Source organism: Cololabis saira, chromosome 21 (assembly GCF_033807715.1).
Source record: "Cololabis saira isolate AMF1-May2022 chromosome 21, fColSai1.1, whole genome shotgun sequence".
In the NCBI taxonomy this organism is placed as follows: domain Eukaryota; kingdom Metazoa; phylum Chordata; class Actinopteri; order Beloniformes; family Belonidae; genus Cololabis; species Cololabis saira.
In genome coordinates this window covers 30,456,505-30,476,159 of record NC_084607.1, presented here as the reverse complement: position 1 = coordinate 30,476,159, position 19,655 = coordinate 30,456,505, and the positions used below count along the sequence as shown (strand labels likewise).

The window sequence follows — 19,655 nt, the reverse complement described above, 5'->3', positions numbered from 1 at the left end:
CCGAAGTCACAAAGATGTTACGAAAACCCCCATGCAGGAGGAGCGACCATGTGGAGAAATGGTTCCTCCTGTCGGGTAAATGTATTTGGGACGCCTGGTATAAAGGGTCTAGAATGGATTATTTGTAATTAAAGGAAATCTGAGATGATCTGCAGGAGTTATGCAACAGCTGCTGCACCGAGACGTGTGACGGCTCTTCATGGTTAGCCCTTGTTAGGTAGTTTAATTGTCACACTCTGACACTTAGCTGCGTTGTCTTTGATTTATGTTGACAAATGATTTCAAAAGAGATGTTTAGAGAGATGTTTAAGCAAAAAAGGCTTCACCGCTGAAAAACTGGCTGCTATGAACATATGTGCAAAGTTATAGGTGGAAGAGGCGGTTTTGTCCTGCATCTCTGTCAAGTAACTAAAAACATGCTACAGGTGCAAGAAAAAATATATTTTAGTTTAAAATACTCCCCTCAGTAACTTGCTGTCTGATTCTGAACCATAGAAATAAAAACACCCACTTTTTACTAATCCAGAGTAAAGGTTGTCAGTCCGGCGTTATATTACGTGTCTTACTGATCTCTGTTGGGGGAAAGCAGCGCCACTGCAGTCCCTCCTTTTAGCCTTTTAATGTGTTTTTGACCTGAACCACGGGGGGGTCTGCTGGAGCCTATCCCAGCTCTTCACAGGTGAAAGACAGGGGTTACACCCTGGACAGGTCACCAGTGCAAGCGGGGAGCAGACAGGTCGAAATCATTTGTAATGAAACCATAGTTACCTTCCACGTCAGCCTTTTCTTTCCTATCTCGCCGTTTTTCTTGCTCATTCTTCAACTCATCTCAACATTTGAAAATATTTGTCAGGATCAGAGACGGCTCAGGGGCTTTTCGATGTCCACGTGTGTCGATGAGGGGCCAAATGAACAGATCATCATCAGCTTGTCATAAAAGTCTGTTACCTGTTACCTATCCACTTCGTGCCTTGTGGCACATAAGGCCTCAACTCCACTTCTGACGGTCGGCTGCTGCAGTCCTCACTTCCAGCCATGATTTCCATCCTATTCCCTTTTCTCCTTCTCGACGGTGCGTCTCCAGGTGGTCTTTGGTCTTCCCTGTCTTCTCTTCCCTTCTGGTGCCCAAGTCATTGCTGTGTTGCAGTCGTTGTTGTGGTCCTGCCGCAGTATGTGCCCAATCATCTTCCATCTGCGCAACTTCACCTCATTGCTGAGTGGTCTCATATCAGCTCTTTCCAGCAGTTGTATATTACTGATGTGATCCTGCCAACTTATTCAGAGTATTCTTCCTAGGCATCTATTGTGAAATACGTCGACAGCCTTGTTGTCTTCTTTGTTCATTTTCCAGGTCTCACATCTGTATAGTAATACTGGTACTACTAGTGTCTTGTACAACCTCAGCTTTGTTCTTCTGGTGATGCTGTTAGAGCTCCAGGTCTTCCCAAGTCTGACAAATGCTGCTCTCGCTTTCGACAGTCTATTCTTTAGGTCACAATAGTGCACAATAGTTAATAACGCAGCCATCTGTACGAGGGTTTGTTGAAGCGGGGAAACATCTGAAGCATACTGGACAGCGGCCCTCGAGGACCTGAGTAGCTCGGCCCTGGTCCGACTGGTCACTCCGGCCAGTATCTCAACATGATTTGAGATATACTGGCCGCGTAGCCTTCAGGCAGCGTAGCGTAATTGAGTGTATGGCAGGTAGACTGAACCCCACAGTGATTTATATCCCCTCCGGTGGTAATACAAGGTACTACATAGTTACAGTATCGCCAGCGGCTCTTGCATCAACATAGACGACAAAAAGGTTGTTTTTTTACAGACTAACATTGGTTGGGTTGTCTTGAACCTGTGCCGCTGCTTTACCACAGCTCTGCAGAGCTGTTTGTGTCGGATAAAAGAACAAACCTGCAGGTCGACATTCTCTGTTTGACTCGAGCCAGAAAGAGGAGAACGAGCTGTGTGACCCGATTGTGGTTACGCGAGGCCTTGCTACGAGTTACCCCACCTCCATTGGCGGGTCATGTGACACCCACTGGTGTTCTGCTGCAGAGGCAGCGTTGGGTTTAAGAGGACACCCAGAGCCGAGGCTTCTTGGGGAAAAGCGGCATGTTTGCCCATGATGTCGCCCTCAACAGTGCACGGTCTGTTCTGTCAACCCAGAGGCAATAAAAGTTTTAAAAAACCCAGCTATTATTACCCGCTGCAGCAGGGACAGGGATAGTCGTGGGGCAGCCCGGGTACAAGCGCACTCTTCAAGCTGTAACCCAAGCTGCTGCTTTTGTTAATATTAAGTCTGAGGCTGAATTACTGGAACAGTGATATAATGAGCTCTGGGTTTTTCTCCCACTGTTAACAATGTACGGGATATGATGGGCTGTAACCGGAGGAGAATAAATAGTCATTAAAGAGCAGAAAGAAGCCTCTACCAGGGGGAATTCCAGATAAAAGCAAAGAAGGGGAAAGTTGTGAGGAGCTACTCCTGCTCCGGCTTCCTGCTGCTGATTTGTGATTCGTCAGGGAGAATCCAGGGTTCCCAGAATCATTGTTTTGTTGCTTCACAAACTAGATTACAAACTATTATGTTCACGTGTTGTTAGATTAAGTTTGGCGTATTTGCAGCCAAGCTTCTGTTCAAGACCTCCTTTTGTTTTTTGTATCGACAACAACAACAAAAAGCAATACACATGCATTATCTGCCCAAAGTCTGCAGGCTCTTTATTAGGGCCCGAGCACTGACAGTGCGAAGGCCCTATTGTATCTGTAGGAATTGTTCTCGTTTTTATTTTTCCGACGAAATGAGGGTCTTTTTGCCCCCTAAACGTGCCCCAACAGTCACCAAATTTTGCACGCAAGCCAGGCCTGGCGAAAAATGTGATATTTAATGGTTTGCATTAATGGGTGTGGCCTAATGGCTCAAAAGCGCCCCCTAGAAAACTTTGTGCCTCAAGCCCCACAATACGGTTTGACCTACATGCACGAAAATCGGTACACACCTGTATCATGTCGCAACTTAAAGAAAAGTCTCTTGGCGCTATGGCCGAAACCCAACAGGAAGTCGGCCATTTTGAAAGAATCGTGTAATTTTGGTGCAATTTATGTCATTTCTTCGGCCGTTAATACGGCCCGAACCGTAACGTGCACCCAGGTGTGTTATACATCAAAATGTTTGTCTCAATCCTGCGACAATGCGCATTACTTTTCTCAGTCAAAAGCGTTACCTTGGCAACGATAGACGCCAAAAAGCGCACCCCCCCTTCATCTGATTGGTCCATATTTGATAGTTACTTCTTTCTGCCATAACTATTCAATGGTTTGACATAGAGTCATTGGTGGTGTCATCAGACTTAGTTTTGAGTCCTTGACCTTTTATTGGTGAAAATTGCACGCGCGAGGGCCTGTTCATCGCTGCTTGCAGCTTTAATTATCATTATGATCAGACCTTCACTTACCGGCCACTTTATTAAGTACACCTGTCCAACTGCTCGTTAACGCACATTTCACACCAGCCAATCACATGGCAGCAGCTCAATGCATTTAGGCATGTAGACATGATAAAATGGAAAATACTCTCTACCTAGCGGCATCTGCTCTATTGGCTACTAAGTCTCTTGATCATTTGGATCACCATCTTGATCATTCACAAAGAGCAGCATGGTGGGAGACAATTATATCCAGCATATAGGCCAAATAAACAATAATGAGGAACAGTCTAACAGTGTTCAACTCAACCAAAAATGGAAAAGCATCTTCTGTGTGTTGCCTCCCCTTACAAATATACAACCTCGAACCCCAGGAAAAGTTGGGATACTATTTTAAATGTAAATGAAAATAGAAAAAACTATAATTTTCAAATCTTATGAACCCATATTATATTCACCATAGAGCACAGAAAGCATACCAAGTGCTAGAAGGGAGAAATGTTGCCATTTCATGAGGAATAATCACTCCTCCTGGAGTTGTTGGCAGCTTCATAACCCATACATTATGGGATGTGGTTGGGTAAGTGCAGATGGACTGAGCAGCTTGGTCATCTGGAAAGGAAACATTAATGTTCAAACATATTTTAATTAAACTATTAAATGACAATTAACTGTGAATAAAAGGTTGCTTGGTTAAATTAAATTAATTGCCAGTTAATTGTCCTTTCTACTAGTGGAATTCCCTCGTCAAGCCCAGAAGACGCCCAGCCCACAAACATGACGTGGTCAAAACCTGACTGTATAAAACAATGGACAAAACATTAGGTCACGTGACCCACTGGCTAATGAAGACCGGTTTTGAAGCCCATTTTTCTTCATAGGGGCCGCAACCGTGTGGGTTGGGAAGTTGATACGAACGTGCCGGATGAGGAAGCGATAACGGCTAGCCATTTGCTGAGCCGACTGTCAATCAATCATTTCAGACATCAACTTAATGCTTTATCTAAACTCTTCTGGCCTGGTAGAAGAAAACCCCCACCCCCTTCAGAATTGTCATGGGTGTGGAATCAAACTATTGAGACCAGAACAGTTTTTTGCAGTTTTTTGCTCTAAAGTTTGAAAGTGCGAGTTGGTGGCGATTGACTCGGTTTTTGCAGCTGCCCTCTAGTAGACATTTGAGGAACTGTAACTGACATTACTTCTGCAGGAGCCTCAATGCGAAATAAGGTGTTTGGCGCTTGGTCTAAACCTACACAGTCTATGGTCCAAACGAAGCGTAGTGTGGGACCATTTTAAACGAATTAACGATCCCAAAGAAGCCAGATGTACATTGTGTGGTGTAGGCCTGGGCGATAAACCAAAAATGTACTGTTACCGACATTCACTGCGATGACACATTCACTGCGAAATTCTGTGTTTTGGTAAAATAAGGAAAATAAAGATCTTTTTGACTGTGTGCTCATAGACTAGTTACATTCCCATTTATGACGGCGTGTCTGTAATCACGTGACTCCACCCATCCAGTCTGAACGAGAAGGGAAACCCATGAAAATGGTTCAAACGAAGAAGCGACTGACATAACAGGGCTGTGTAGTGTGAGACTCGCACATTTCAACAACTTCACACACTCTCACGCCAGACATAGCATTTCTCACGCTGAGAAATTAACTTTAGCGTAACAGTAACGCCAACGGGCCATCTTACAAAGGAGTACAAACTGAGCTGTAAACTCAGAGCAGCTGTCTGGAGTTACCGACCAATCAACCAATCTGAAAATAGACATTTTTGTTGCCAGCTAAGAGTTATCGTACATTTATCATTATCAAGGTAAACCTGCCCAATTTATCGTGTTATAGATTTGAAGATTTGAAGTCATATCGCCCAGCCCTAGTGTGGTGTTACGTTTCAGTACAACAGCCCAACAAGTTCACTAAGTAACCCCCTAAGTAGCTTGCATGCAGCTGTGCTGCGTGGAGCGACTGCATTAACTTCACAACCGCTCTGTCCACGTGGTGGGAGGCGAGCGTGTGATGCGAAGAAAGCGAGAATAAAAAAGTGAATAGAAGTTTAGTAAACCTGGATGACTAGTTAGATAAACCCGAAGCTTGCTCGTTAGCAGGGTCTTGTTTTCAAGTCATTGTCACACTGTCATGAAGATAACAACAAACGGCCGGCGCTCATGCTGCCTGAGTGTTGTTCCTCGTCTTGCGAGCGCTCTCGTAATCAACAGAATCAGTAAAGAGGGATAATCGCCTGCATTTTAGAGTGGACTCTTATCCCCCCCCCCAGCCTTTCTGCCATAATCATTTTTAATCTTCCTCGTCCATTAGCGTCGTGGCTGCACAATCGCTCCATCACACAGCGCGTCCAGCACCAACCTCTGTCCGTCACTCGCCGGGATGTTGCATTAGCGTAAAGTGTCTGCATTAAAGTAGGTCGCTGACTTATTAGAGGGGGCAGGAATACACAGACGGGCGCAGTGGGAGGACATCTTAATAACTGCAGATTTAAACGCATGTGTTTGATTTTTCCGGGGAAATCTCTCCTGAACATCCATGCATGATTTATGCAACATATGAGTTTGGATTTGTCCCAAGGAGCAGGAAGGGAGGGGAGGGGGGTGTAGGGACCGCTCAAATCCTGTAGTAGATGTGAGCTCATTCATGTTTTAGGATGTCTGTCTGCTCCCACTGAGGTTTCAAAGCAGTTATGAAACATCCATGACAGAAAAAGAAAAGAAAAACCTGAATTCTTTTTTATTACGGTGAAAAGTTTCCCTTGTGGGTTTTCTGTCTTAGTTTCTAATAAAATAAAGTCAAAAAAGCGTGCAGAAGGAGCCTGGGATGGATGGCTGGGTTCATTTATCACTCAGCAGATATCACGTCTTACTCTAACAGGTTCATATGAAACCTGATCTTTTTCTACATTATAACCCTCTTTAATAACCATCTTACGTCTCTGCTTGAAATGACTTTCCTTCTTTGCTATACGGATCTCCCATACGGTCACGTTCTAAGGTTGTACATAATCAAGACAAAGTCTTCAAATATAACAACAACCAAACAACAACACATGAAATATAATACGGGGCTATTGTTTACTTAAAAGAAACAGAAAGAATCAGGTTTCACCTAGTACATACTGTCCACCAACGCCCTTCAGGGCCACCTTTGGCAGCAATAACTTAATAAAGAGGATTTTTCATTCTTTTGTTGCACAGATCTCACTAAAACATTTCTTTAGACGTTTCTTTCACTGGACTATTGAGCTGGATTTGCTGGTGTTCCTGGTAAACCTGCCATGTTCGGTTAGTTTCATGCTGAAAACAGCGGCCACTCTGCGCTTTAAACATCAACTATAACCCTTTCCCACCAAACCTGGTTCCAGGGCTGGTTCTGGTTCTGGGCCAGGGCTGAGTTTGGAACCGGGCTTTCTGTTTCCAATGACAAAGAACTGGCTCCGGGTCAGAAAAACCGGTTCCAAGGTAGCACCAACTCTTTGCTGGGCTAGAGGAAAGAACCACTTACGTAAGCGGAGGGGGCGGAGTTATTAAGACCAACGGCAATAGCAAGACTGGGAAACAGTGGTATTTTCAAATAAGTGATGAATGAATCTGGATGCAGCAAAGCAGCAGTGGTCTGAAGAGGAGACAGCCTGTCTTTGAGCGATATGGTCCACGGAGGGCACTACGCGGACCAAGTCCTTATTAGAGAAATACGTTGTTGTTGCTTCAATTTTCCCGCCAGTGCAAACGCAGTGACGTAACTGACATTTGCAGCGACGTAATGACGTGGCTCCCCTAAGCACCCGAGCTGTGGAAAAGCAAACCGGTTCTCAGCTGGTTGGCAAGTTGAACGAGTTGTGAACCAGAACCAGCCCTGGCCCGGAACCAGTTCTGGAACCGGTTTGGTGGAAAAGAGGTACTAATGATCTGCTTATCTCCAGCAGTGCCATTAAAGGTTGCGCATAAACTAAAGTTTGCAAAGTGTTAATTGATAAGTGAACCAACCTTTTGCAAATCTGTGTCACTAAGATTACTCCCAGCAGAAGCGTCTGAACAACTTTATGTGTGTAAAACTGTTTATCTGGAGACGCACCGATGCAATCTTCTTGGCCAATTTCGCTGACATCCACTTTTGTCATTGCTCCAATGCCCTAAAGTTTTTTGTTTCTATTATTTGGCACATATTCACTCACTCACTCACTCATCTTCTTCCGCTTGTCCGTTCCCCGGTCGCGGGGGCAGAACATATTATATGATTTTTTTTATATTGTTATTGTACAATTTGTGATAGACATAGTAGTCGTATAATAATTTTGCTGCTATGTATAACCTTTTTCATTATTATAGAAACAGTAGGCTATAAATCGTCTGTCCAACAGTACGTCAGTAAACGCTTTCAAGCTGACCGGTCAGTCAGTGACTCTCTAGTTTTCCTAGTTATCCTCTTCACGGGTACATTGAGGCTAGATTCCCAGTTTTCACCCGGTAAGTGGCTGAGTAAAACCTAGACAGGTCACCTGTCCAAGAGACAAACGTGACAAGCAACAATGCACGCTTCCTTACACCTATGCACACTTTAAAATCACAAACCAGCCGGATGTTGAGTACCTGGCTTCTTCCCACGGTCCAAAAATATTTTGAGGTAATATTCCATTCCGTGCCACTTTGCACTTTACAGTATACTTTAAATCAGCCCATACCTGACTCAATATGCAACTCAACTCTTACTACAGGCTGTAGTTGTGTCCCACCTTGATTACTGCAATGTCCCCCTCACCCACCTACCAGCTTGTGCATTAAACCCTCTATAAAAGATCCAAACCGCGACAGCGTGTCACATCTGGTCTCCAATCAGCCCGAAAGAGCTCATGATGAGTAGAGTGAGTAGGTGCTAGTGGAAAAGTGCCATTAACGGCTCTGACTCTACAGTTTACCAGGTTTGCTTTGGCTTGATTGTTCTCCTCTGTCTAAGTCGCTTTGGATAAAAGCACACTGCAAAAACTCAAAATCTTACCAGGAATATTTGTCTTATTTCTAGTTAAAATGTCTCATTTTTAGTCACACAATCTCATTGCACTTAAAACAAGAGTCATCACCAGATAAATAATGTGTTATTTGACAATTTTCACCTGTTTTAAGTAAATTTTCACTTGAAATAAGTAGAAAAATCTGCCAGTGGGACAATATTTATATTCTCATTACAAGCAAGAAAATCTTGTTCCACTGGCAGATTTTTCTACTTATTTCAAGTGAAATTTTACTTGAAACAGGTGAAAATTGTTGTTTTTTCCAGTGATGAGTCTTGTTTTAAGTGTAATGAGACAAATATTCTTGTTAAAGGAGCATGAGGCTCCTTTTAATAAATGAGACTCATTAGCGCCACCCTTCACCACGACGGCCGCCGGGGGTACTGCGACCAACAGCGAAGCCGGCACGGGAGAACGGGGAGAATGCGCATGCAGCGTCATGTGACGTCACATCCGCAGGACAGCGTGGGAAACTCCGGCCCGGAATTGCAGCACATTTTGCAGCACACAGCCTGTTCAAGGCAACGGAGAGATACGCTAGACGGCTCATTCTTTTTGGTTTGGAACGCTTCATCTGATATTATTACTAGAAAACTTAAAACGTATACGAATTTTTTTCATAAATCCTGCCTCAATCCTGCCTCATGCTCCTTTAAGATTTTGAGTTTTTGCAGTGCACGTGGTGGGAACATGCACGCTCCGCACGCAGATGATTGGTTTGGCTGTCGTCATCTTTGTAAAGGAAAAAGTCTTTTTAATCCAGTTAAACCATCATTTATTTAATAATCTGTGACATGTGGACAGTGGACATTTAGGAGAGCTGAGTTTGTTTTTATCTTTAATTTAATTGATATCCCATCTCGTCATGATGTCCAGTCGACGTCTTGTTTTTTTTTTTTCTTGGTTCACTGCATGAAAGCCTTTCTGTGGTTGCTCAGCAGGAGTTTTATTAAAATATTCAGATTAAACATTTTCTAATTTGCATTTATTCCTCAACTCTTTGGCAGCTCTTTGGGAGTCTCAGTCTCAACCAGGATGAGCCTGCAGAGCCACGAAGCTGCTCGTTTGTATAACTCTTGAGCAGGTTGACTGTTGCAGGTCTTCAACTTAGTTTTCTGGCTCTTAAGTATGCAGGTGGAGCTCGATGGAGCATTCAGAGCAAAGTAGGTTACGTCTGTTGGATTAAAGTCCAAAGAGCCTTTTTACCTCTCAGCTGGCTGGTGCTCTCTAGTTTTCCATCACTTTCCCGCCCGAGGAACCACTTTGCCGCTTGAGAAGACATCTCCTCTAAGATATTCCGGGATTGTCTCACAGTCACTTCAGCCGTCATTGGTTTCAATATTTATTTTCTTAAGCTGCTTTTTACGTGCATGACAGAGGCAGATTAAGTAGGTGAATAGCTGAGCTTCTCTCTTCTCCCCTGGGTTTCATGTTTTCCTATTCGTCAGACGGCTGAACAGAGCGCCTGCTTGTCACAGGAGCCCTCACAATGCACAAAGCTGCGTACACAAACACGCAGCCATTTACCGCCGTCTCTTGAGAAGATAGACTCCCTCACAAAGATGCCATTCATGTCGGCCCGCTCCTCCCCAGCTGTGGAGCGGACACTGCTGCATCACACACTCAGACGCGCACAGACAGATGTGCACTCCAGCACTCACAAGACCCTCTTTCTCACCGCTGTTTGCACAGACTCGGGCATGTGACGCCTCCGTCCAGCGTTTTTGCCGGGTGGCACGTATCCGCGAAGCGGCGCGGCAGTTTGTAAAATAGCAAAAGGAGATTTGGCAACAGAATTTCTCAGAATGTGAGGGATTGTAGGGATTACCGGCCAGCAGAAACACACACACACGCACATACACACACAGTCCAAGGTACATTGTGTAAACTGTTAACCCGTTCACCGAGGGGCAGAAACAGAGGTCTGGTCATGAAAAGGGCTTGATCAGGCTGTGATGTTGATCCTGCAGAGTTCCAGAGTTGCTTTTTTGTGTGAATTAAAAAAGGCAGATGAAAAGAGGAATATTGAGCCGAGTCCATCCCTGCACAGCGCTGGCGGAGAGTCCGGACCTCATAATGCTATCAAGCTTAATAGCATTTGCTGCTGTTTCCAGTCTTTTCTCTGTAATAAGATAACCAGTTATAGGCCGTGGCCGTATATTTAGCAGAGGCATGTGAGTTGTATCAATCCTGCAACTCTAAATGTCAAACAGCAGATTTAAAGTGGATTACTGGGCGTATTCTTCTGACGCTCCTGTTGAAGGCAGCTTTGCAGTTTCATCAGCTGCTCTGCTGTGAAAGTGGCCCTTATGAGTCAGCTCGGTCTGCTCACTTTGTCCTCGAGTCAACTCTGGCTGTCTGAAGCTGCAGGCTTCACTCTTTAACACTGCTGGCAACATTTCCTCCTGTATGTACTTTAAACCTCCAGCTGATGTATTCATCATCGACCTGTTATAGTACGTGAAGTTGTGGATGCCTTGCATGTTAAAGTGTATTATCCAGGTTTTTTTATTCTTTTATTTTATCTTGTATCCATCATCCATGTGCTCGTTGGGAGAAGACACGTGTGTGTGTCTGTCTGAACAGAGACAGAACGGAGACAAACATGGATGGATGGATGGATGGATGGATGATGGATGGAAGGATGATGGATGGATGGATGGATGATGGATGGATGGATGGATGGATGGATGGATGGATGGATGGATGGATGGATGGATCAATCAATGAATGCAGGAATGAATCGATGGATGGACAGATGGACGGACAGACGGATGGAGGATGAAGGATGGATAGATGGACGGATGGATGAATGGCTGGATGGATGCATGGATGGATGCATGGATGGATGGATGGATGGATGCATGGATGGATGCGTGGATGGATGGATGGATGGATGGATGGATGAATGGATGGATGGATGGATGGATGGATGCAGGGATGGATGGATGGATGGATGGATGGATGCAGGGATGGATGGATGGATGGATGGATGCAGGGATGGATGGATGGATGGATGGATGGATGCAGGGATGGATGGATGGATGGATGGATGGATGGATGCATGGATGGATGCGTGGATGGATGGATGGATGGATGGATGGATGGATGAATGGATGGATGGATGGATGGATGCAGGGATGGATGGATGGATGGATGGATGCAGGGATGGATGCAGGGATGGATGGATGGATGGATGGATGCAGGGATGGATGGATGGATGGATGCATGGATGGATGCATGGATGCATGGATGGATGCATGGATGGATGGATGGACGGATGGATGGATGGATGGATGGATGGATGGATGGATGGATGGATGCAGGGATGGATGGATGCATGGATGGATGGATGGATGGATGGATGGATGCATGGATGGATGCATGGATGCATGGATGGATGCATGGATGGATGGATGGACGGATGGATGGATGGATGGATGGATGGATGGATGGATGGATGGATGGATGGATGCAGGGATGGATGGATGGATGGATGGATGCATGGATGGATGCATGGATGGATGGATGCATGGATGGATGGATGGATGGATGGATGGATGGATGCATGGATGGATGGATGGATGGATGGATGGATGGATGCATGGATGGATGCATGGATGGATGGATGGATGGATGGATGGATGGATGGATGCATGGATGGATGCATGGATGGATGGATGGATGGATGGATGGATGCATGCATGCATGCATGCATGGATGGATGGATGGATGGATGGATGCATGGATGGATGGATGGATGGATGCATGCATGCATGCATGCATGGATGGATGGATGGATGGATGGATGCATGGATGGATGGATGGATGGATGGATGGATGGATGGATGCATGGATGGATGCATGGATGGATGGATGGATGGATGGATGCATGGATGGATGGATGGATGGATGCATGCATGCATGCATGCATGCATGGATGGATGGATGGATGGATGGATGGATGCATGGATGGATGGATGGATGGATGGATGGATGGATGGATGCATGCATGCATGGATGGATGGATGGATGGATGGATGGATGGATGGATGGATGCATGGACAGGTGGATGGATGGATTAGAGTGATCATTTAGAAATCTTCTATGCTTCTATGCTTCATAATTTTAGTGACTGCATATGATTTTTAGGTTTTAATGTCCAAGTGAATGATTGTAAAAAACTAAATAATTGAGGACTCACAACTGAGCCGTTGCACCTCCTGCTTTAAAAAAATGGACCTGTTCTTTATTTTTAATTTGGGCTGAGTCAAGATGAAGCAGGAGACCATTAAAATGTAATCACAGGGAAGGCTCTCCGTCACACGCTGTCAGCACAGCGGTGCCTTCTGTTAGGAGGAATGTGTGATAGTGAGCAGGTTGGTGCCTGACAGGTGGGAAAGCAGATTAAGAACAATGGGAGAGAGGGAGCAACTTTGTAAAATGTAATGGTTTGTACGTGATACAGACAAGAAAGACAATATTTGTATCAAACACCTCATTTCCATATTTCCATTTACAGGACTGTCTCAGAAAATTAGAATATTGTGATTTTCTGTAATGCAATTACAAAAACAAAAATGTCATACATTCTGGATTCATTACAAATCAACTGAAATATTACAAGCCTTTTATTATTCTAATATTTGCTGATCAGGGTTTACAGCTTAAGAAAACTCAAATATCCTATCTCAAAAAATTAGAATATTCTGGGAATCTTAATCTTAAACTGTAAGCCATGATCAGCAATATTAAAATAATAAAAGGCTTGCAATATTTCAGTTGATTTGTAATGAATCCAGAATGTATGACATTTTTGTCTTTTTAATTGCATTACAGAAAATAAAGAACTTTATCACAATATTGATAGACAGTCCTGTATGTACCTATGGAAACCCCTGTTTTATTCAGTCGTGTTGCAAAACTCCTCCATTTCCCCCCTCTGTAATTCACGAGTATGCTGTAATATTTAAACCTTTATATTGTAGATTTCAGACGGACTGAAGTTAAAAGTTGTTATATGTGGCTATATGTGGTTCCTTGAGCATTTTGACGGTCAAACTGTGCAAATGTAGACCATTACAAAAAAAAACTAAGTGAGATACTAAAACATAGTATCATGTCAAAAAGATAAACTAAGTTGAATCTCTTCTAATAACTTATTAACACCAGACCACAGCCTCCTTCTGAATGTATTATTTAATATTTTTGAATAATTTACACTGTGGTGCATAAATAGAGTTGATCCTGAATGTTGAGGCCTCTCAGGTTTTCACTGTGATCTGCAAACACTCGCCTCTATTTAACCCTTATTACTAATAGTATCTATTTTTAGATTTCAAACATATTTAGGCATATTTAATGCTCATTTGAATTCTACTTGATTAGAAGTGGTCATTTTGTCTAAAACTTCTTGTGACATGGTCAGTCTCCGCTGTAAAAGTATAAACAACACGGATAGATTACGAATTTACCGAAGCTGTGACGATTACTCTCTTCTAACACTGTTCCTGAATCCTGAATCGCCACCCCACATTTCTCCCGACCATACAGACACATTTACCGGATTAGTCTGTGTGATCAATCCCTGCTCTAACACAAACTTGCACGAAAACATGAAGTAATTTTATAACTCCAAACATCAGGAAGGAACCTGTATGTAACCAGCAGCCGTGCTGGAGACTATGTGGACACATGGATGTGGCACATGTGCATATTTTCTGGTCTTGCCAGAAGTTAATAGGATATTGGGATAAAATGTGCTGGTGTTTAAGAAAAATAATAGGATATGAGATTCCCAAATCTTGTAAGATACTTTATTTGGGAAATTTGACACAAGATATAATACAAAAGGAGGATGAATATCTTGTTAAAGTTCTGCTATTGGCAAGTAAAAAAGCAATAACAAGGTTATGGTATAAAGCAGAACCGCCGACTGTGGGGCAGTGGCTGAGCACTGTGGAAGAAATATTTGTAATGGAAAAAATGACATATAAACTACCATTTACAAGAGACACAATTTCAGGAAAAATTGGAAAAATTGACAGTTTTATAGAGCACAGCAAGAGGACACCGCCATCACCACTGGACAATTGCTTTGTGAAGTATGTAAAACCTGACACTGTAATTGTTGATGGAATTTTTATTAAAAAAAGGAAAAAAGAAAAAGAAAACATGAAGTAAAGTCATGTGTTAAAGAAAGTTCAGTTTTACTGTCCAGGCTTGAGCAGGGATCCCCAGACCTCCCTCACCCTGCACACCTCTTCCAGCTCTGCAGGAGACACAGCGAGCTGTTCCCAAGACTGCCAGGAAATATAACCTCTCCAGTGAGTCCTGGGTTTGTCCTGAGGCCGACTTCCAATGAGACATTCAGGACAACACTGTTTTAGAAAATTTGAATATTGTGATTTTCTGTAATGCAATTACAAAAACAAAAATGTCATACATTCTGGATTCATTACAAATCAACTGAAATATTGCAAGCCTTTTATTATTTGAATATTGCTGATCATGGCTTACAGCTTAAGAAAACTCAAATCTCCAAAAATTAGAATATTCTGGGAATCTTAATCTTAAAATGTAAGCCATAATCGGCAATATTAAAATAATATAAAGCTTTCAATATTTCAGTTGATTTGTAATGAATCCAGAATGTATGACATTTTTGTTTTTTTAATTGCATTACAGAAAATAAAGAACTTTATCACAATATTCAAATTTTCTGATACAGTCCTGTATTTTAAGACGTCCCTTGGAAGGAGTCAATCAGGTGTACTCACCAGCATCTTAGGATACACTGAAGATGCACCTCAACTTTTTCTCAAACGTAAAAACAAAAATTCTGCAACAGGTTGTCACAAATGTCCCAGACAGAGATACGGAGATATGCAACCCCCGGGGTGACTGTTAACGTTTTAATGGAAGCAAATGTGCGTTTGATTGTTCTGGAAAGGAGTGCCGATAAGATTGTGGAGATTGTGTTTGTGTCTGTGTTTGTGTCTGTGGGTGTGTGTGGTTCAGGAACCACTGAAGCAGAACGTCCTACTGGATACAGCTACACTGAGGAAAGTCTTAAACACCCACCAACAATCCTAGTGGACTTGTTTGGTTTTTGTTGTGAAAAGCGAGGCGAGCCTGTCCAGTAGACGAATGATACTCAGACAATTTGATGAAACACGGTTGTTTGTAAAGCCAGCTCCCCACATTATTCAGGGTTGAACCTTTGGAGTAAAAATGAAGCAGGTCAGTGTTTAGTGGGAAAAGTAACCAGGAAATAGCTGCAGTGGGGCAGGGGCAGTTGCCCAAATCAAATTAAAAGTGTTTGTTTTTACAGTTATCCTAAAAGGGTTTCTGTGTACTGATTTGGGTTTAACATAAAAACCACCTCCTCTCTCAGAAAAGCATCCTGCTGCAGGAGTGGGAGCTTCGGTGTGGGACTTCTTCCCATGTTTGACCGTAACCAGAATCGTCATTGCAAAGTCTTACTTGGAAGTTTACGCTCAGTCTTGAGGCAGCTCTAAATATTTTTGTTGGCATTGATAACCTGGAGCCCTGAAGATGTAAAAACAGAGCCCAGGTCAGAGATAAAAAATGATCCGAAATGAGGACTTTACTGAAGCCACTTTATTTCTACCACATTTCTTCAAGAAGAAATATACTTTTTTATAGATACATTATTTAGAGTACATTTTAGTTTTAGTTTTTAGTTTTTTAGTTTAGTTTTAATAGATTAATAGATTCTTCCTGACAGAGCATCTTTTGCAGAAGTAGTGAGGTTTTTTATTAAATAATGGAACTCTCCTACTCTATTTGTGAATACTTCCTCCTCCATTGTACTGAACTATATTATTAATGTTTGAACAATGCATTACTGTATTTCCTGCTCAGACCAAAACAATCATCCTTTGTGATTTTCTTGGTACAAATGAATATTAGTCAGAAATACAGAAGCGACTGAGATGAAGTCATGCATGAAGGAAAGTAAATCCTCTCAGTTGGAAGGTCCAGGGTTTTGCAGAGGGATCCCCAGACCTCCCTCACCCTGCCACCTCTTCCAGCTCTGCAGGAGACACAGCGAGCTGTTCCCAAGCCAGCCAGGAAATATAATCTCTCCAGTGAGTCCTGGGTTTGTCCCGAAGCCACAGTACTCGAGTTGAGGGGAGATGAGGGGGGATGGCATTCCCCCTTAAATAAAAATGGTCCAAATCATCCCCCCTGTAAAACTGCCACCCCCCTTTCCATCCCTTATGTCATTTCATCAATGAATGTGGTTTTACTGCTATTTCAACATTTAGAGTCATCACTAGAAAAATAACACCAGAAAAATAATTTATTTGACAATTTTCACCTGTTTCAAGTACATTTTCACTTAAAATAAGTAGAAAAATCTGCCAGTGGGACAATATTTATCTTCTTATTACAAGCAAAAAAAATCTTGTTCCACTGGCAGATTTTTCTACTTATTTCAAGTGAAATAGAACTTGAAACAGGTGAATCTTTTTGAGATTTTTTTTTTACTAAAATGAGACATTTTAACTAGAAATAAGACAAATATTCTTAAGATTTTGAGTTTTTGCAGTGATCCATTTTACTTATCCTGTGAAGGACAGAGTCATATTGATAAGTTCAGAAAAGTGTTTTTTATTGTTGTGTTTTGATGTATTTGATGTAAGCCCAGTGGATATTTAAAGCTTACAGACGGCTGCATTTAACTGCTGCTATGTCATTCCTGCAGTATTTCTGCAGGTGTTTTGGTCACTGCTATTATTTGTAATATATTATATTATTTGTAATCAGCACAAATGATCTGTCCCCATATGATAAAATCCACCATCCCCCCTGATTTTTTAACTCAAGTACTGATGAGACATATTTGAAACTCCTCATCCTGACCAGGATGCCCACCACATTAACATTAACCAAGTGACTTACTCCGGCCTCTTTTCACCAACCAGCACAACATCCAAAAACTGTCTTAGTTATTGCTGAAGGTCTCTACTCAAGGAAGTAAACAAGACCACATCATCTGCAAAGAGCAGCTACAGATGCAGACTTGCACTGTCCGAACTGGAAACTCAACCTTATGGAAATTCTTTCAATAAAGGTTATGAACAAAAGGACAGATCTGGTGGAGCCCGACGTCCTCCAGAAATACATTGGACACACTGCTGACTTAATTTGAACCATGTTTCAACTCTTGTGGTTAGTTGATATGCAAAACTAAGCCATGCTGCCATGTTCTTTGTAGAGAGGAGAGACTTTATCTCGGTAATCCTCCCAACACCTGCTTGTCTAATTGTGCCGTCATGTATTTTAACCTGACGATTTAACTGACGTCTGTAAAGAGATGTAGCTTTTGTGGGTTTTTTTTGCTGTTTTTCTGAGCATTAAGACGATCTGACCTCAAAGTGAACTTGTTGGGATGATTTTAGTTCCTCTCTATTTTAATAAGACTATGAATCCAGGTAGCGTTAACCTTCTTTTCTAAGCGGCTGTGACTAAACAGGCTTGGACCAAACAGGTGCTCGCCCTAGTGTCTTCCTCATCTCGTTCACGGGTGGGAGGGGTTTGCAGTGGTCAGGTATTATGTTGTAAATGTTTATCATATTTGCATATCGTTCACGTGACGGCCCGGGGTTGACTATCTCCTGCAGCGCAGCCGTCAGTGGGACCGGGACCGATTGATTCACAGCACCAGGCAACGCGCAGCAGGAGTAGAAAGGGGTTTGTTGCTTGATTGTTAGATGTCTGTTTATTCCAGTTCCATCCTAATAGGTGGTGGTGTAATACTGTGACTTTAAGAGCTGTAAAGTGATAGTGATCTTAGTTCCTGGTACTGTGGTCAGCACAGTTTTAGCTGCTGGTACAATATGTGTGAGCCAGCTTCAGTCACTACAGGTATAAAAGCCGTTCTTGGACAGTTGTGAAGCTTCGGGACTGAGTTTGTCATCGTGGATATTGTGGAGGACAGCATTTTCTGCAGGAGGTGGGGGGGCAGTATGGATGCATGGGGGCTGCTATCTCTGCAGCCACCGGCCCACGTTATAAAGCCAGTATCAAGCGTCACAGCTGCCCGGTAAGGAAATCCAACATTTATGTCTAACTTGTTCTAATCCAAACCAACTGGTTGTGTTTGTAACAAACTGGCAACAACTTCATGTTATTTCACTTCCTATTCTAGCAGCGCAGAGAAGAACGGGATGTGCTCTCTGCCTCCCAGCCCATCACGCTGTGTGTACTTGTCCATCCTCGCTCTGCAACTGCGTGTCGATCTGTGTAGCCGTTGGGAGGCGGGGAGGGCCATCTGCTGCACAGCCAGGGCTCGCAGGGTCCGTGGCCCACAGACTAGCTCACCACCCGCCTGTCTGTCACCGGCAGGAATGGGAGCAAGTCAGGCAGGAACGAGACTGTCTGCAACCCCTGAAATTCACCACAGGATGTTGCCGTCAGTCGGCTCTGCTGATGTGGGATCTCAGCTTGGGAGTGACCACACGGCTTTGTAGATCCGGTGCTCGTTTGCATCTTCGTAGGGAACGTTACATCGTGAACAGGTGTTTCTTAGTTGTTATTTTGATGCTTGAAAGCAGAATACTGCAAAAACTCTAAATCTTAACAAGAATATTTGTCTTATTTATAGTTAAAATGTCAAATTTTTAGTCAAAAAAAATCTCCAGAACAAACATGCTCCACATTTACCAGCTCCAACTCAAATAATATGTGCTTAATTTGCTCTGTCACCGTGTTTAACATACAGGGAACAACAGCTAACAAGTATCCAAGCTTAGACTACAGACGTGCACTGCAAAAATTCAAAATCTTAACAAGAATATTTGTCGTATTTCTCGTTAAAATGTCTCATTTTTAGTAAAAAAGAATCTCACTACACTTAAAACAAGACTCATCACTGGAAAAAACAACAATTTTCACCTGTTTCAAGTAGATTTTCACTTAAAATAAGTAGAAAAATCTGCCAGTGGAACAAGATTTTTTTGCTTGTAATAAGAAGATAAATCTTGTCCCACTGGCAGATTTTTCTACTTATTTCAAGTGAAAATTTACTTGAAACAGGAGAAAATGGTCAAATAACAAGTTATTTATCTGGTGATTACTCTTGTTTTAAGTGTAATGAGATTTCTTTTGACTAAAAATTAGATATTTTAATTAGAAATAAGACAAATATTCCTTGTAAGATTTAGAGTT

At 42.7% G+C, this 19,655-nt stretch overlaps 1 protein-coding gene across 2 annotated transcripts in view; it reads left to right on the top strand.

The window, feature by feature from the left end:
- The window catches only part of pkn1b (protein kinase N1b), a 60,676-nt gene that overhangs the window by 6,747 nt on the left and 34,274 nt on the right, over window positions 1–19,655 (top strand). The window contains exon 1 of one of the 2 annotated variants that reach the window (XM_061711079.1): window positions 18,380–18,531. The exons of the other annotated variant lie outside the window; for it this stretch is intronic. Coding sequence (XP_061567063.1) covers window positions 18,463–18,531 — 69 coding nt within the window. The 5' untranslated portion in view covers window positions 18,380–18,462. Of the gene's footprint in view, window positions 1–18,379; window positions 18,532–19,655 lie in introns of those variants that run through there. 2 annotated transcript variants of the gene reach the window in all.